The sequence below is a fragment of the Pan troglodytes genome, chromosome 9 (assembly GCF_028858775.2).
Source record: "Pan troglodytes isolate AG18354 chromosome 9, NHGRI_mPanTro3-v2.0_pri, whole genome shotgun sequence".
Taxonomy (NCBI): Eukaryota; Metazoa; Chordata; class Mammalia; order Primates; family Hominidae; genus Pan; species Pan troglodytes.
In genome coordinates, this window is record NC_072407.2 from 8,793,292 (window position 1) to 8,807,384 (window position 14,093).

Genomic DNA, 14,093 nt, shown 5'->3' on the forward strand with positions numbered 1-14,093 from the left:
GATAAACCTGAGAAGAGACTTGGATAAAGACCGTCACGAAGACTACACTAATGAGTTTCTTCTAGCTTTTTTCTACTCACTTTCCCTATCTATCCTTCACATTGGGAGTTGGCATGAGGATCCCAGCAGCCCATCAGGGGAGGACTCTAGAGATCCCTTTCCCCATTGCCTCTCCTCCCCATACCCCCAGGCATATCCTCCCAGGGCACGGAAGCTGAGAAGCAGTCCAGGACCACAGTGGGCTAGTGAGGGGTACCTGCTGATGTACCCTTTGGACAGCATTCTGCCCCACCCTGCAGGAAGAAGCAGAAGGAGGGAGAGGGTGAGGCAGAGAATAAATAACCCTGACCAGGGAGGTCCAAGGGAGTAGGCGGAGACAGAGAGGTTGTATTTCAGTGCAGCCTGCCAGACCTCTTCTGGAGGAAGACTGGACAAAGGGGGTCACACATTCCTTCCATACGGTTGAGGTGAGTGCAGGAGGCCAGGGGCATGTCCAGGTGCATGGGTTACTTGCAGCTAGGGGTCTCCTGTTAGACTTGCTGAGTGCATGAGAAGCCAGGCTGTGAAGAACCAGAAGTGGGAGATGTGTAGGAAGCCCCTGACTCAAAGGACAGGCAGCCTCAGTGATCTCTAGGTTTGTGTGCTGAACAGAAGCATGTGGGTGCTGGAGGTAGCCTAAGGGTAGTTTTCAAGCAGTTTTTCAGTGATTAGTTTACTAGTATGCCCATCTAGAGGCTGGCAGGGGCTGATGTGAATGAGGACAGAGGACAGAGGACAGGCTGGGCTGGGGTTAGACTGGGGCTGCATTGGGGTTGAGTTGGGGTTTGGTGTGTGAGCAGGGTGAACGTGGTTGAAGCTCAGTCTATGACTGGGGATGAGGCTGCAGCTGGGGTGGAAGTGGGGCTCTGAGTGAGGTTGGTTTCATCGTATGCTGTACATCAGGAGTCAGGCTGTGGCTGAGACTGGGACTTAGTAATCTTCCTGGGGCTCCGATCTCAGCTTGGTCTGTGTCTAGGATCAGGATTCAGTCTTCAGCCCATTTAAAAAGTAGATTAGTGTCCACACGGCAGCACCCCTTGCCTTGTACTCCTTACCCTAGCTACACTAAGTCACTTTCAGCTTTCCAAACAAGGTCTGTTCTCTTTCTCTCTGGCTCTTTGTATTAGCCGGGATGTATTTTTAAAAACAAACTAGATAAGGTCTGTTGCTGAAATTCCCCCAAGTCACTCAGAATTAAACCAAAGCTCCTTGCCATACCCTGCAAGACCCTGTTACCTGATGAGGTCCTTGTCCTCCTCCCACCTCATCTTCTCAAACTCTGTTGTGCTCTTGATGCTCTGGCCACCTTGCCCTTCCTTTTGTTCCATGAATCCCCCAATATCATTCTTGCTGGGGGACGCTTTTCTCTTGCTGTCTCCCACGGTTGGAATGCACTTTCCCTGGATCTTAGAATGGCTGGTGTTTTCTCATCATATGTCACATCCTTAAGAGAGGCTTTTCCCGACCCCTGTCTCCAGTATGAGTGTCCTGCACCCATCTTCCTCTGTCCTATCACTCTGTCTTTCTTTCGTGCCCTTATCTTCAACTGAAATTTTATTTGTTTACTTCTCATTATTGGCCTCATGTTATATGAGCTCCATAAAAGCCATCATTTTGTCTGATTTACCTACTGTTTCATCTCCAGTTTTTGACACTCAATATGTTTTTGTTGTCTAACCGAATGCTGCTGTGCCCCGCCCCATTAACTTCCTGTGCCGCTGCCCCATTACCTGCCTGCAGCAGGTCCCGCCACTGCCATGGCTTAAATGTCACCTCCTCAGGGAAGCCCTTGGAACCTAAAAAGCTTGCTGAGCTATTGTTGTCTTTGCTTCTGAGGCCCTTTTGCTTACCCTTGTCCAGAATTTATCATAATGTGCTGTGATGGCTGCATATTTGTCTCAATTTCTCCCCATCCTTGGAAGGCTGGAACGATATCTCTGGTACTCAGTGGACTCTGGCACAGAAGTCCGTCAATGATTGTTGAAAAAATGAGTACACTGATCAAAATCCCACTTTGGGCATTTCCCTTGCCTTACATTTGCTTGCAGCCAGAATAGCTCTACAGGGAACAGGTAACTAGGTGCAGCTTTGCAGATCTTTAGAACACTTATCTGGTCCTACTCAGGAAGTGGAGGAGCAGAGACCTGAAACCTAGGAACTCTGCCTAGGGGTGATTTTAGGTGGTCAGGCTGACTTGAGTGAGCAGGGTGGGGTGAGGGCTCACTTTGCTTTTTGGGAATTAGAAATTGCTCTCTCTCATCTTTCCATTTTCATCTTGGCCATTTTAAGAAGAGTGGCCAACACCTTGCAAGGGTTCATCTGCTTTATTAAATACAAGCAAGGTGTGGGGCACAGTGGATGCAGATAATTTGAGTGGAAGTCATTCTGGGGCTACTACCCTCACTAAAGTGTTAGGGAAGGGACTCTATTTAAGAATCAAGTGACAAGCTCCTCCAGTCCTTGCCAGCCACAGCATTGCCCCTGAGGTCTGCCTTCCCTCTCTGTGCCTGGGATGAGGAGCCAGAGGCTCCCAGGTATGTCTGGGCTTCTCTCCAGGGACATTCTTTTCTAAATATTCCCAGAGGCTGACAGCAGCGCCAGAGGCCCTCACTCCATTGCTCTGGGCATGAAACATTCTGTGTGTTTAGCCCAGATAATGACACTGACAATGAATCTCCTCCTGGTTCTCCTTCCACACTGAACCTAAGTGGGGAGAGCTGGTCATGTGTCCTGAGTCCGAGAGGGGCCCCTGGACTCATGGGTCGTCAGTGTTGAATTCCTGAGAGATTAATATTGAAATAGTGCTTACAAAGCGAAGTCCCTTCTTAAGGAGACATGGAGAGGGGTAGGGCAGTAGCTTGGCATATTGTAAAGCAATGGATTTAGCACTAAGGGCTCTAACTAACCCTCAACTTCCTTATCTGTCAAATGGGATTAATGATATCTGCTTGACAGGTGGATGAGAGGCTCTAATTAGATAATAAGGAAATACTTGGTAGAGGACAAGCCTTTTAATCTCCATTGTGGGGCCTACCCACCTCACAGCCTTTGGAGTTAGGGCTGAAAGAGGAGGTGAGTGTCCCAAGTTCCAGTGCAGAAGAGTCTTCTTTGCAGCCCTCTTGGTTTCCCTTCTAAGAGTATACCCAGGACAGCTGTGCTACTTACCAAGCCCTTCTTATACCTTGCCTTTTGGGTGGATTTTATTAGCTTTCAGAAGGTGCAGCAAAATTAAAGGCAGCCTAGAATGAGGGAAAGTGTATAGGCCTTGGTATGAGACTATCTAGGTTAAGTTTCTGCATTGCCAGTCACCTGTTAAACTTTGGTTATGTTATTTAATGTCTTGGAGCCTCAGTTTTCTCACCCATAATATAGAAAGGATCCATAGTACTCACCCATAATATAGAGAGGATCCATCGTGCAGCAAGAAGGGATGTTGATGACTTTGGCCCCTTTGCCTGAAGTTCTAGGTTAAATCGGTTTCTCTGCCTTAAACTTTCCCTTCCCAGCAGATTGAATTAAACACCCTCACCTTCTGCAGAGCTGTTCCCAGATTAGAGATAATATTTATACAGATGGCACTGTATAGTTTCTGTCATTTTGTAGGTGCTCAATAATCTATGTTCATATTATAAAAACAACAAAATCAGGGTTAAAGGTGACCTCATTGTTCTCTTGGGTCAGAAGAGATAGGGCTAATAGGCTAATAGTACACCTTTGGAGTACCATCTCACTAAGTTCTAATTACTAACAGCTGCTCAAGCTGGAAGGCCATCTGGAAGTCTTCTGTCCCTCTGCCTGTCTTGTGGAGGGACTGTGGAACATTGGGATGCTTCAGGGCTGGCCAGTCTGAAGGGTGGCACTTGGGCCCTCTGGCTGGCTTCCTCTCCATCCCTTCATTTCTCTCCTGCTGTCTGGTTTATCTCTCTGACTGCTTTTTCACGGGTGTATGAGAAGGAGTTCTAGGGAAGAATGTGAGGATGGGCTGGTGAGGGGGGCTGGGCTGGCATTAGGAGACAGAGTTCTGAAGCCCGGGGGAAGGAAGGGAGAGGACTGAAGGCCTCCACGTGGATTTCCAGTCTTTACAGCTGGGAGCTCCTGTTCCCCTATTCCTGAGAAAAGGTTAAGATGTCCTTCATAGTTCCTGAAGAAACATTCCTGGAACTTGCTAAGATAGTTCAACTTATTCATAGAAAATCTCAGCACAGGGCTATTCCTTGGGGATTAGAGCAATGTGTGGGTTTTCTAAAAATAAAAAAATGTGTTGTTAGTTTATTTTTTCTTGATTGTGCCTTATTTTCAAAATAATTTAGTTCCAAGTTCCTCCAGAGCTCAAAACCATCTCACTGAGTTTTAATTACTAACAGCTGCTCAAGCTGGAAGGACACCTGGAAGTCATCTGGTCCCTCTGCCTGTCTCGTGGAGGGACTGTTGAACATCGGGACGCTTCAGGGCTGGCCAGTCTGAACGGTGGCACTTGAGCTCTCTGGCTGGCTCCTTCTCCATCCATTCATTTCTCTCCGCTGTAGTCTTCTGGAGTCCAGGCTGATATTTTAGCCCCAGCGATAGCTGCCCATTTTATACTGCCTAGGCACCTCCTTCCCAGGCCAGCTGAATCTTCCTTTTGTTGATTTCTGGTATCTTTGTATCAGTGCCCAGTCTTGCTATTGTGAGAAATTGACTGCTAGTAAATATGTGTGTGTATGAGTGTGTACATACAGGCCAAGTGGTGATTAAGGTGACAAATTTGGGGAATTGAAAAGTATATGAAATTTCATACATTTTCAGAGACCTTGTTGCCCATTTTTGTGGAAAACAATGCACTATGTGTACTCCGATTTGGTTTTTACAATTTCTTTAGACATGCCTTATCTCATACAATTTCACAGCAGCACTATGCAGTTATTATTATTCACTGCATTTATTTAGCGCCAAGACTTGTGTTCTAAGCCCCAGGATTCTGCTCACCACATCACTCTACCTTCAGAGGCAATAGTGTTGCATATGCCCAGCCAGAGTTCTTTCCCGGTGTGTTTCCTAAGACAGCACATTTTTTAAATCCTGAGTATCAACCTGCTCTGCCATATCTGTTCATGTAAAACTGATGGATAGCATGGATATCTGACCCTCTGGAGTACCAGAACCTTCTTGCCAGTGTTTCCAGGTGAGGGATCTTAGGTCTATCCTGCTCTTAGGCACAAATTGTGCTGCATGTCCACTTTGCATTTATTAGGACCAAGACCTTGCAGCTGCTCTGTTTTTTTTAATACATATTTCTCTGGCCCTCCAGCTCCTTGGGTAAGAAAGGACTTTTCTGTTTGACCCTAAAGATTATTTTTACAAAATTAAAATTACTCTGCACTGACCTTCCAAACATCATCTCATCCTTCTCAAAAGTCTCTCTAGTACAGATAACAAGCAGTCTTAACTATGCCCTTGGCTGTGTTACCCTCACTAGATGTATACTAAGAGACTCTCCTGTTGATAAAACTCATTTTCATCTTCCAAAGCATTAACTAAACACTTAATAAATATAATAAGGTTCCTGGTGTTCAGGAGCTCATAATTCAGGGGAAAATATAGCGATAATTATAGTTACTACTATCAAGAGGGTAAATACTTTAAAAAGACCTAAATAATGTTCTTTTTGAGCACAGAACAGTAAGCATTTAATTATGCCTAGGTAAAAAAGGCTTAGGAAAAGTAGTATAGGAGACAGTAAGCCAGTGAACAATGAGTGTGGGAAGTCAAGGAGGAAGATCTGGGAGGAACAGTTTTTCTTGACAAGGGGATGAGAAGTAAAAAAAGACAGAAAGACACAGAGTCATGGGAATCAAGGCTATATTTGTGAAATAGCATGAACTTCAATGTGGCTAGATCATAGGGATCATGGTGAGGAGTGGTGAGGGAGGAACCCAGGCCCAGACGATGAAAGTCAGACCTTTAGCCATGTCATAAGAAGTTTAGTCTTTGTTCTAGAATCAATTTGGAGTTTCAAGGGTATTTTTTAAAATAATAGGGAGCGAGTTGGTTTCATCTGGTTAGATTGTTGGGACTTTGTGGATGAGGAAGGTTACCCTAGAGACGTGGCAGTCAGGATCAGAGAACCTGGCTTGTATGATGGTTCAGGCCACCATAACAGAAAACAAGAAACACTGGAGGAAAATGGTTAACAGCAACAGATATTATTTTTGGCATACTTACTATGTGTGAGGTATTGTGTTAAGTGCTTTACATTTATCATCTCATTTAATCTTCACATTGACCCCCTATTAGCCAGGGACTCTTATAATCATTTTAATGATGAGGATGCTGAGGCTTAGAAAGGTTAAATGATTTACCCCAGATCATACAGCTCTAGAGGTTTTAGACTGGGTTTAGAATGCATGTTGATTTCAAAGATCATAGTTTCAATGGCTATATAATACTGCCTCTGAAAGAGTTTGTTTTTTGAACATGGAGAGTTTGATGTGCTTGAGAGACGATTAGGTGAACCCTTTTAGTAAGTCTTCCGAATTATGAACCTGGATTACAAAAGAGAATTCAGGGTTCATTAACTAGGTTTGGGGATCAATTGTTTGTATAACAAAAATGGATTTACTGAAGGGGATGAGATGGCCCAGGAAGAGAATATAGAACAGGAAGAGCACTGAAGATACAATTTTGGAGAGGAGAGTGAAGATCCAGAAACGAAACCAATTAGTGATTAGAGAGAGCCGAGGAACAGCAGAAAGGAGAGGGAGAAGCTCTAAGAAGGAGGAAAGTGCTCCTGGTGCCACATGCTGCAGAGAAGCTGCAGCAGCGAGAAGGGACATTGATGACTTCAGCCCTTTGCCTGAAGTTCTAGGTTAAATATGGTTTATCTGCCTTAAACCTTCCCTTCCCAGCAGATTGAATTAAACTCTCTCACCCTCTGTTCTACTATTCATGCTCCCATTGTTTCCCACTAATTTCTATCTGGTCTGAGGAAACCTCTGGGTGACCGCTTGATGCTGGTACAAAGATTTGTGACACACCCTGAGCCCATGGGACCTCTCCTGATGCTGGCCATGAATTCTGACTTATGCTCAGCTGCTTTCTGGTAACCAGTGCAGAAACCCCTATCCCAGCTCTCAAACATTCAAGGGCCAAATCTATGTAAAAACTACAATACACATGATCTAATAAATACAGGTTGAGTATCCCTAATCCAAACATCTAAAATCTGAAATGCTCCAAAATCTGAAACTTTTGGAGCACCAACATGATGCTCAAAGAGAATGCTCACTGCAGCATTTCAAATTTCAGATTTTTGCATTAGGGATGCTGATCTGGGTATGTATAATGCAAATATTCAAAAAAAAAATCCCAAATCGGAAACACTTCTGGTTTCAAGCATTTAAGATAAGGGCTACCCTATAGTAGGAGCACATGAATATTTGTAGATGGAGGAAAGAAAGGGAGGGAGGGAGGGAATCAGTTCACTCTTAACAGACACATACAATCTGAGATGACCCAAGTCTGACATTTTCCACCTCAGTAATATCAAATCATTTTTATAGTCAGATTCAGTTTGTTTGCAGACTGAATTCTGCTATAGGATTGATTATGCCTCCAGTGCTTCTAATGCCATCACCCCTCAGGGTTAGTATTCTAGTTGTATCAATCTCACTTTCTTAGATTGGGTGGGTCTCCTAGAAGCAGAACCTGAGGTGGGGGTTCTTGTCCAAATGACATATTGAGGGAGTACATGGCCATGAGAAGAAGAAGGAGGGAATCCTGGTAGGGCAGGGGAAGAAAGCTAAGCAGGGCTGTGGTCTCAGCTGGAGACAAGCCTCAGGCTGGTTCCTTGGGAAGCTCTGAAGTACAAATTGCATCAAAGTGTTTGTTGCACCCAGAGGCAATGGGGCTCACCTTTGGTACCCCTTATGTCAGGCAGCCACTGGCCTCTAGATGTGCATCATGGGGGCACAGTGTAACCTTCCTGGGTGAGGTGCCTCCCATTTGACCAAGGACAATCGTCTGGAAAGAAGGGGAGCTGTGAGCCCTTAGCACTCAATGCTCAGTGCAGATGGGAGATGGTTACATTGGCTTTGTGAATGGGGTCTGGCTGGGACACCAACGGTATCCACTAGAGCCATCATTCTTTATTTGAAATAAACTGAGTAGTCTGGACAAGTGTAAAGCTTTTGGTGGTCATTTGGACAAGAAGGTAATGTAGAGTTAGAGTTCAGGATTAATTTAGTGTCAGTTTTTTATTGGATTACATTTTATCATAATAGAATATGAATTGTGACTTGAATATCATCAATTCGATCTTTAAGATTGAAATGGTTATTAAAAGGTCAAATATTAAGTTATGTTAAAGTTAGGGTTAAGTCTAGAATTGGGGAGATCATTAGATTAATGATGGGGTTAGGTTTCAGTATTAATCTGTTACTACTAGTGTTGTTACACTTGGACTGGAATTTTTTCTTAAAGATAGTCTAATGATATGCTTAGAACTGCAGTTAGTATTAAGCATAGGGAAGCATAAAGGTAAGCTAGGATAGAGGAAATGGTGAGATATTTTTATCACCTAAGATTCTTTTATATTCAGCCAGTAGCCTTTCTTTGGAGAACTAAATGATTTGGAATATGCTTAAAATTTTTGTCTTAGTCTTTCACTTGCTGTCAGGATTAACAATACAGATGGGGTTAGTAAGTAGGACTGGATGAATTTGTGTCTGGTTCTTGAATTATGTTAGATTATGTGAGATTGCATTTAGAATATGATTAGAATTTGCATAAGGAATGGAATTAGAGTTTGAGTTAGAGAACAGGACGTCAGGATAGAGTGAGGTGTTAGGTATTGGGATGCTTATGGATCTGACAGTGGCTTATCTTTGCATTCCAGCCTCTACCTGCCTGGTGCTGGTCACAGTTCAGCTTCTTCATGATGGTGGATCCCAATGGCAATGAATCCAGTGCTACATACTTCATCCTAATAGGCCTCCCTGGTTTAGAAGAGGCTCAGTTCTGGTTGGCCTTCCCATTGTGCTCCCTCTACCTTATTGCTGTGCTAGGTAACTTGACAATCATCTACATTGTGCGGACTGAGCACAGCCTGCATGAGCCCATGTATATATTTCTTTGCATGCTTTCAGGCATTGACATCCTCATCTCCACCTCATCCATGCCCAAAATGCTGGCCATCTTCTGGTTCAATTCCACTACCATCCAGTTTGATGCTTGTCTGCTACAGATGTTTGCCATCCACTCCTTATCTGGCATGGAATCCACAGTGCTGCTGGCCATGGCTTTTGACCGCTATGTGGCCATCTGTCACCCACTGCGCCATGCCACAGTACTTACGTTGCCTCGTGTCACCAAAATTGGTGTGGCTGCTGTGGTGCGGGGGGCTGCACTGATGGCACCCCTTCCTGTCTTCATCAAGCAGCTGCCCTTCTGCCGCTCCAATATCCTTTCCCATTCCTACTGCCTACACCAAGATGTCATGAAGCTGGCCTGTGATGATATCCGGGTCAATGTCGTCTATGGCCTTATCGTCATCATCTCTGCCATTGGCCTGGACTCACTTCTCATCTCCTTCTCATATCTGCTTATTCTTAAGACTGTGTTGGGCTTGACACGTGAAGCCCAGGCCAAGGCATTTGGCACCTGTGTCTCTCATGTGTGTGCTGTGTTCATATTCTATGTACCTTTCATTGGATTGTCCATGGTGCACCGCTTTAGCAAGCGGCGTGACTCTCCCCTGCCCATCATCTTGGCCAATATCTATCTGCTGGTTCCTCCTGTGCTCAACCCAATTGTCTATGGAGTGAAGACAAAGGAGATTCGACAGCGCATTCTTCGACTTTTCCATGTGGCCACACACGCTTCAGAGACCTAGGTGTCAGTGATCAAACTTCTTTTCCATTCAGAGTCCTCTGATTCAGATTTTAATGTCAACATTTTGGAAGACAGTATTCAGAAAAAAAATTTCCTTAATAAAAATACAACTCAGATCCTTCAAATATGAAACTGGTTGGGGAATCTCCATTTTTTCAATATTATTTTCTTCTTTGTTTTCTTGCTACATATAATTATTAATACCCTGACTAGGTTGTGGTTGGAGGGTTATTACTTTTCATTTTACCATGCAGTCCAAATCTAAACTGCTTCTACTGATGGTTTACAGCATTCTGAGATAAGAATGGTACATCTAGAGAACATTTGCCAGAGGCCTAAGCACGGCAAAGAAAAATAAACACAGAATATAATAAAATGAGATAATCTAGCTTAAAACTATAACTTCCTCTTCAGAACTCCCAACCACATTGGATCTCAGAAAAATACTGTCTTCAAAATGACTTCTACAGAGAAGAAATAATTTTTCCTCTGGACACTAGCACTTAAGGGGAAGATTGGAAGTAAAGCCTTGAAAAGAGTACATTTACCTACGTTAATGAAAGTTGACACACTGTTCTGAGAGTTTTCACAGCGTATGGACACTGTTTTTCCTATTTAATTTTCTTGTCAACCCTTTAATTAGGCAAAGATATTATTAGTACCCTCATTGTAGCCATGGGAAAATTGATGTTCAGTGGGGATCAGTGAATTAAATGGGGTCATACAAGTATAAAAATTTTTAAAAAAAAGACTTCATGCCCAATCTCATATGATGTGGAAGAACTGTTAGAGAGACCAACAGGGTAGTGGGTTAGAGATTTCCAGAGTCTTACATTTTCTAGAGGAGGTATTTAATTTCTTCTCACTCATCCAGTGTTGTATTTAGGAATTTCCTGGCAACATAAATCATGGCTTTAATCCCACTAGCTATTGCTTATTGTCCTGGTCCAATTGCCAATTACCTGTGTCTTGGAAGAAGTGATTTCTAGGTTCACCATTATGGAAGATTCTTATTCAGAAAGTCTGCATAGGGCTTATAGCAAGTTATTTATTTTTAAAAGTTCCATAGGTGATTCTGATAGGCAGCGAGGTTAGGGAGCCACCAGTTATGATGGGAAGTATGGAATGGCAGGTGTTGAAGATAACATTGGCCTTTTGAGTGTGACTCGTAGCTGGAAAGTGAGGGAATCTTCAGGACCATGCTTTATTTGGGGCTTTGTGTAGTATGGAACAGGGACTTTGAGACCAGGAAAGCAATCTGACTTAGGCATGGGAATCAGGCATTTTTGCTTCTGAGGGGCTATTACCAAGGGTTAATAGGTTTCATCTTCAACAGGATATGACAACAGTCTTAACCAAGAAACTCAAATTACAAATACTAAAACATGTGATCATATATGTGGTAAGATTCATTTTCTTTTTCAATCCTCAGGTTCCCTGATATGGATTCCTATAACATGCTTTCATCCCCTTTTGTAATGGATATCATATTTGGAAATGCCTATTTAATACTTGTATTTGCTGCTGGACTGTAAGCCCATGAGGGCACTGTTTATTATTGAATGTCATCTCTGTTCATCATTGACTGCTCTTTGCTCATCATTGAATCCCCCAGCAAAGTGCCTAGAACATAATAGTACTTATGCTTGACACCGGTTATTTTTCACCAAACCTGATTCCTTCTGTCCTGAACACATAGCCAGGCAATTTTCCAGCCTTCTTTGAGTTGGGTATTATTAAATTCTAGCCATTACTTCCAATGTGAGTGGAAGTGACATGTGCAATTTCTATACCTGGCTCATAAAACCCTCCCATGTGCAGCCTTTCCTGTTGACATTAAATGTGACTTGGGAAGCTATGTGTTACACAGAGTAAATCACCAGAAGCCTGGATTTCTAAAAAAACTGTGCAGAGCCAAACCTCTGTCATTTGCAATTCCCACTTGTATTTGTACGAGGCAGTTGGATAAGTGAAAAATAAAGTACTATTGTGTCAAGTCTCTGAAAATGATTTTGTTGTTCTTAAAGCATTCTAGCCTTGTAAATAAAACACTAATTTCATAGTTGTTGAATAAATAGATTGAAAACTAAAGGAAATAATAACTGAAAACTGAAGGGCTCAGAAAAGTCTGCTCTTCATCCTATATGCTTACATAAGAGGTATATTTATACCTACATAAGAGGTATAAATTTATCAAAGAAGGAAATATTTCCTTATGCTAGCATAAGTATCACAAAGTCCTTATTAATCATTATGACATCAAGCTGTGTCTCATACAGGTTTCTATTAATTTGCTTTGGATCACTTCCATCCCAACTACTTAGGAAACTTACATTATTGTCTCTTCTCCCTCATAGATATTCAACCTCACTCTCTCAAATGAATCATTCCTAGCATTTATCATGTTCAAGTCCCTTTCCATATTAAAAGCAACAATGACAACAACCAGTATAAATCTGTCTGAACTCATATTCCTTCTGTCTCTTCCCGTTAATAGCCAAATCTCTTAGAGACGTTATCTGTAACTTACCTTCACTTACACATCTCTCATATAACTCTTCCATTATTCCAGTTTAGTTTTGGCCTTGGTCAAACTACCAAAGAACTTTTACTACACATCATCAGGAACCTCTGTGTGTCTGAGGTTTTAGTTTTTATCTTCCCCGATTTCTCAACAACGTTTAACACAGTTGACCACTCTCTTTCTTGATACATTTTCTTCCTTTGCCCTTTGTGGCATCACACTCATGGTTTTCTTCTTATATCTCTGCATACTTCTCAGTTTCTTTGCACATACATTCTACTCTGCTTGGTGAGAGAATATGGTGTAAAAGGGCCTCTAATCAGGCCTCTAATTCCTACACAATTAATGCTTGTATTTGTTGCTGGTCTATAAAATTTGAGTTAATGGCCTCTAATTCCTATGCATTCATACATACACACACACACACACACACACACACACCACTCACTTTGCCATTTGTATATCAGTGACATAATTTGTATCTTTAGACTAGACTATCGGGTTAGTCTAGAGCTCTAGGCATATAGCTCCAATGGCCTGTGTAATCCAGCCATTTGGATGCTTCAAGCTCAAAGTGTCCAAAAATCAAACTCATGATATTCTTTATGCAATTATATTCATCATTCATGTTTCATATATATCAGTTAATCTCACCACCACTTATTCTGACATGCAAGCCTCAAACCTAGGAGTGAAACTTGGCCTTTTCTTTTTCTTCTCTTAACCTTCATATTTAATTCCAAATAAAGTTATATAATTTCTACTGCTTTTATAACTTTGATCCCATATTTCTCTTTATTTGTACCACTACTCCCCTAGTCCAAGCCACAATAAATTCATCTGGACTATTTCGATAGCCTTATAAGTGGTAAATTTGCATGCATTACAGCTTTAATTCAATCTATTCTCTGCAACACAGTGTAAAACCATCTTTCCAAAGGCAAATGTGCTCATGTCAAAACCACTCTCTCCTCTGCTTAAAATACTCTTAATATTTCCCATCTTTTTGGTTGAGCCCGTTTCTATTTTCAGTCTTCTCTTCAACCACTGGCTCCTTGCTCACTGACTTCCAGTCCCACTGCCTTTTGTTTCATTCCTTGATTTCACCATACTTCCTCCTTCTACAAGCTCTTTGGAGACATGGTTTTTTATGCCTAATACTCCTTCCCCTAAATATTCTTTCCCAGTTATTGTTATTATTTTTTTAACATTCAGACCTCCCCTTAATTATCATTTCTTGAGAAAAGTCATTCCTTACACCTTAGGGCAGGTAAGATACCCTTATTGTATACTTTTATAGAACCATCTATTCTTTTTTGTTTGTTTGTTTTTTTGAGATGCAGTCTCGCTCTGTCGCCCAGGCTGGAGTGCAATGGCGTGATCTCAGCTCACTGCAACCTCCACCTCCTGGATTCAAGCAATTCTCCTGCCTCAGGCTCCCCAGTAACTGGGATTACAGGCGCCTGCCACCACGCCCAGCTAATTTTTTCTAGTTTTAGTCGAGACAGGGTTTCACCATGTTCTCCAGGCTAGTCTTGAACTCCTGAGCTCACGTGATCCATCTGCCTTGGTTTCCCAAAATGCTGGGATTACAGGTGTGAGCCACCGCACCTGGCCAGAACCATCTATTCTTAATTCACTTATTTAGTCATTTTCATAGGCA

General features: G+C 42.5%; 1 protein-coding gene across 1 annotated transcript; it reads left to right on the forward strand.

Annotated features, from left to right (window-relative positions):
* The first annotated feature begins 384 nt into the window (after nt 1-384).
* On the forward strand, nt 385-11,913 carry LOC129135351 (olfactory receptor 51E1). Its single transcript, XM_003312878.4, has 2 exons — nt 385-467; nt 8,912-11,913. The coding sequence occupies exon 2, from the start codon at nt 8,951-8,953 to the stop codon at nt 9,905-9,907; it is 957 nt and encodes a 318-aa protein (XP_003312926.1). The 5' UTR covers nt 385-467; nt 8,912-8,950; the 3' UTR covers nt 9,908-11,913.
* Nucleotides 11,914-14,093: the final 2,180 nt, after the last annotated feature.

What these genes read in the sequence shown, in the direction of transcription:
- LOC129135351 (XM_003312878.4), top strand. Translation starts at nt 8,951, where the DNA reads ATGATGGTGGATCCCAATGGCAATGAATCCAGTGCTACATACTTCATC.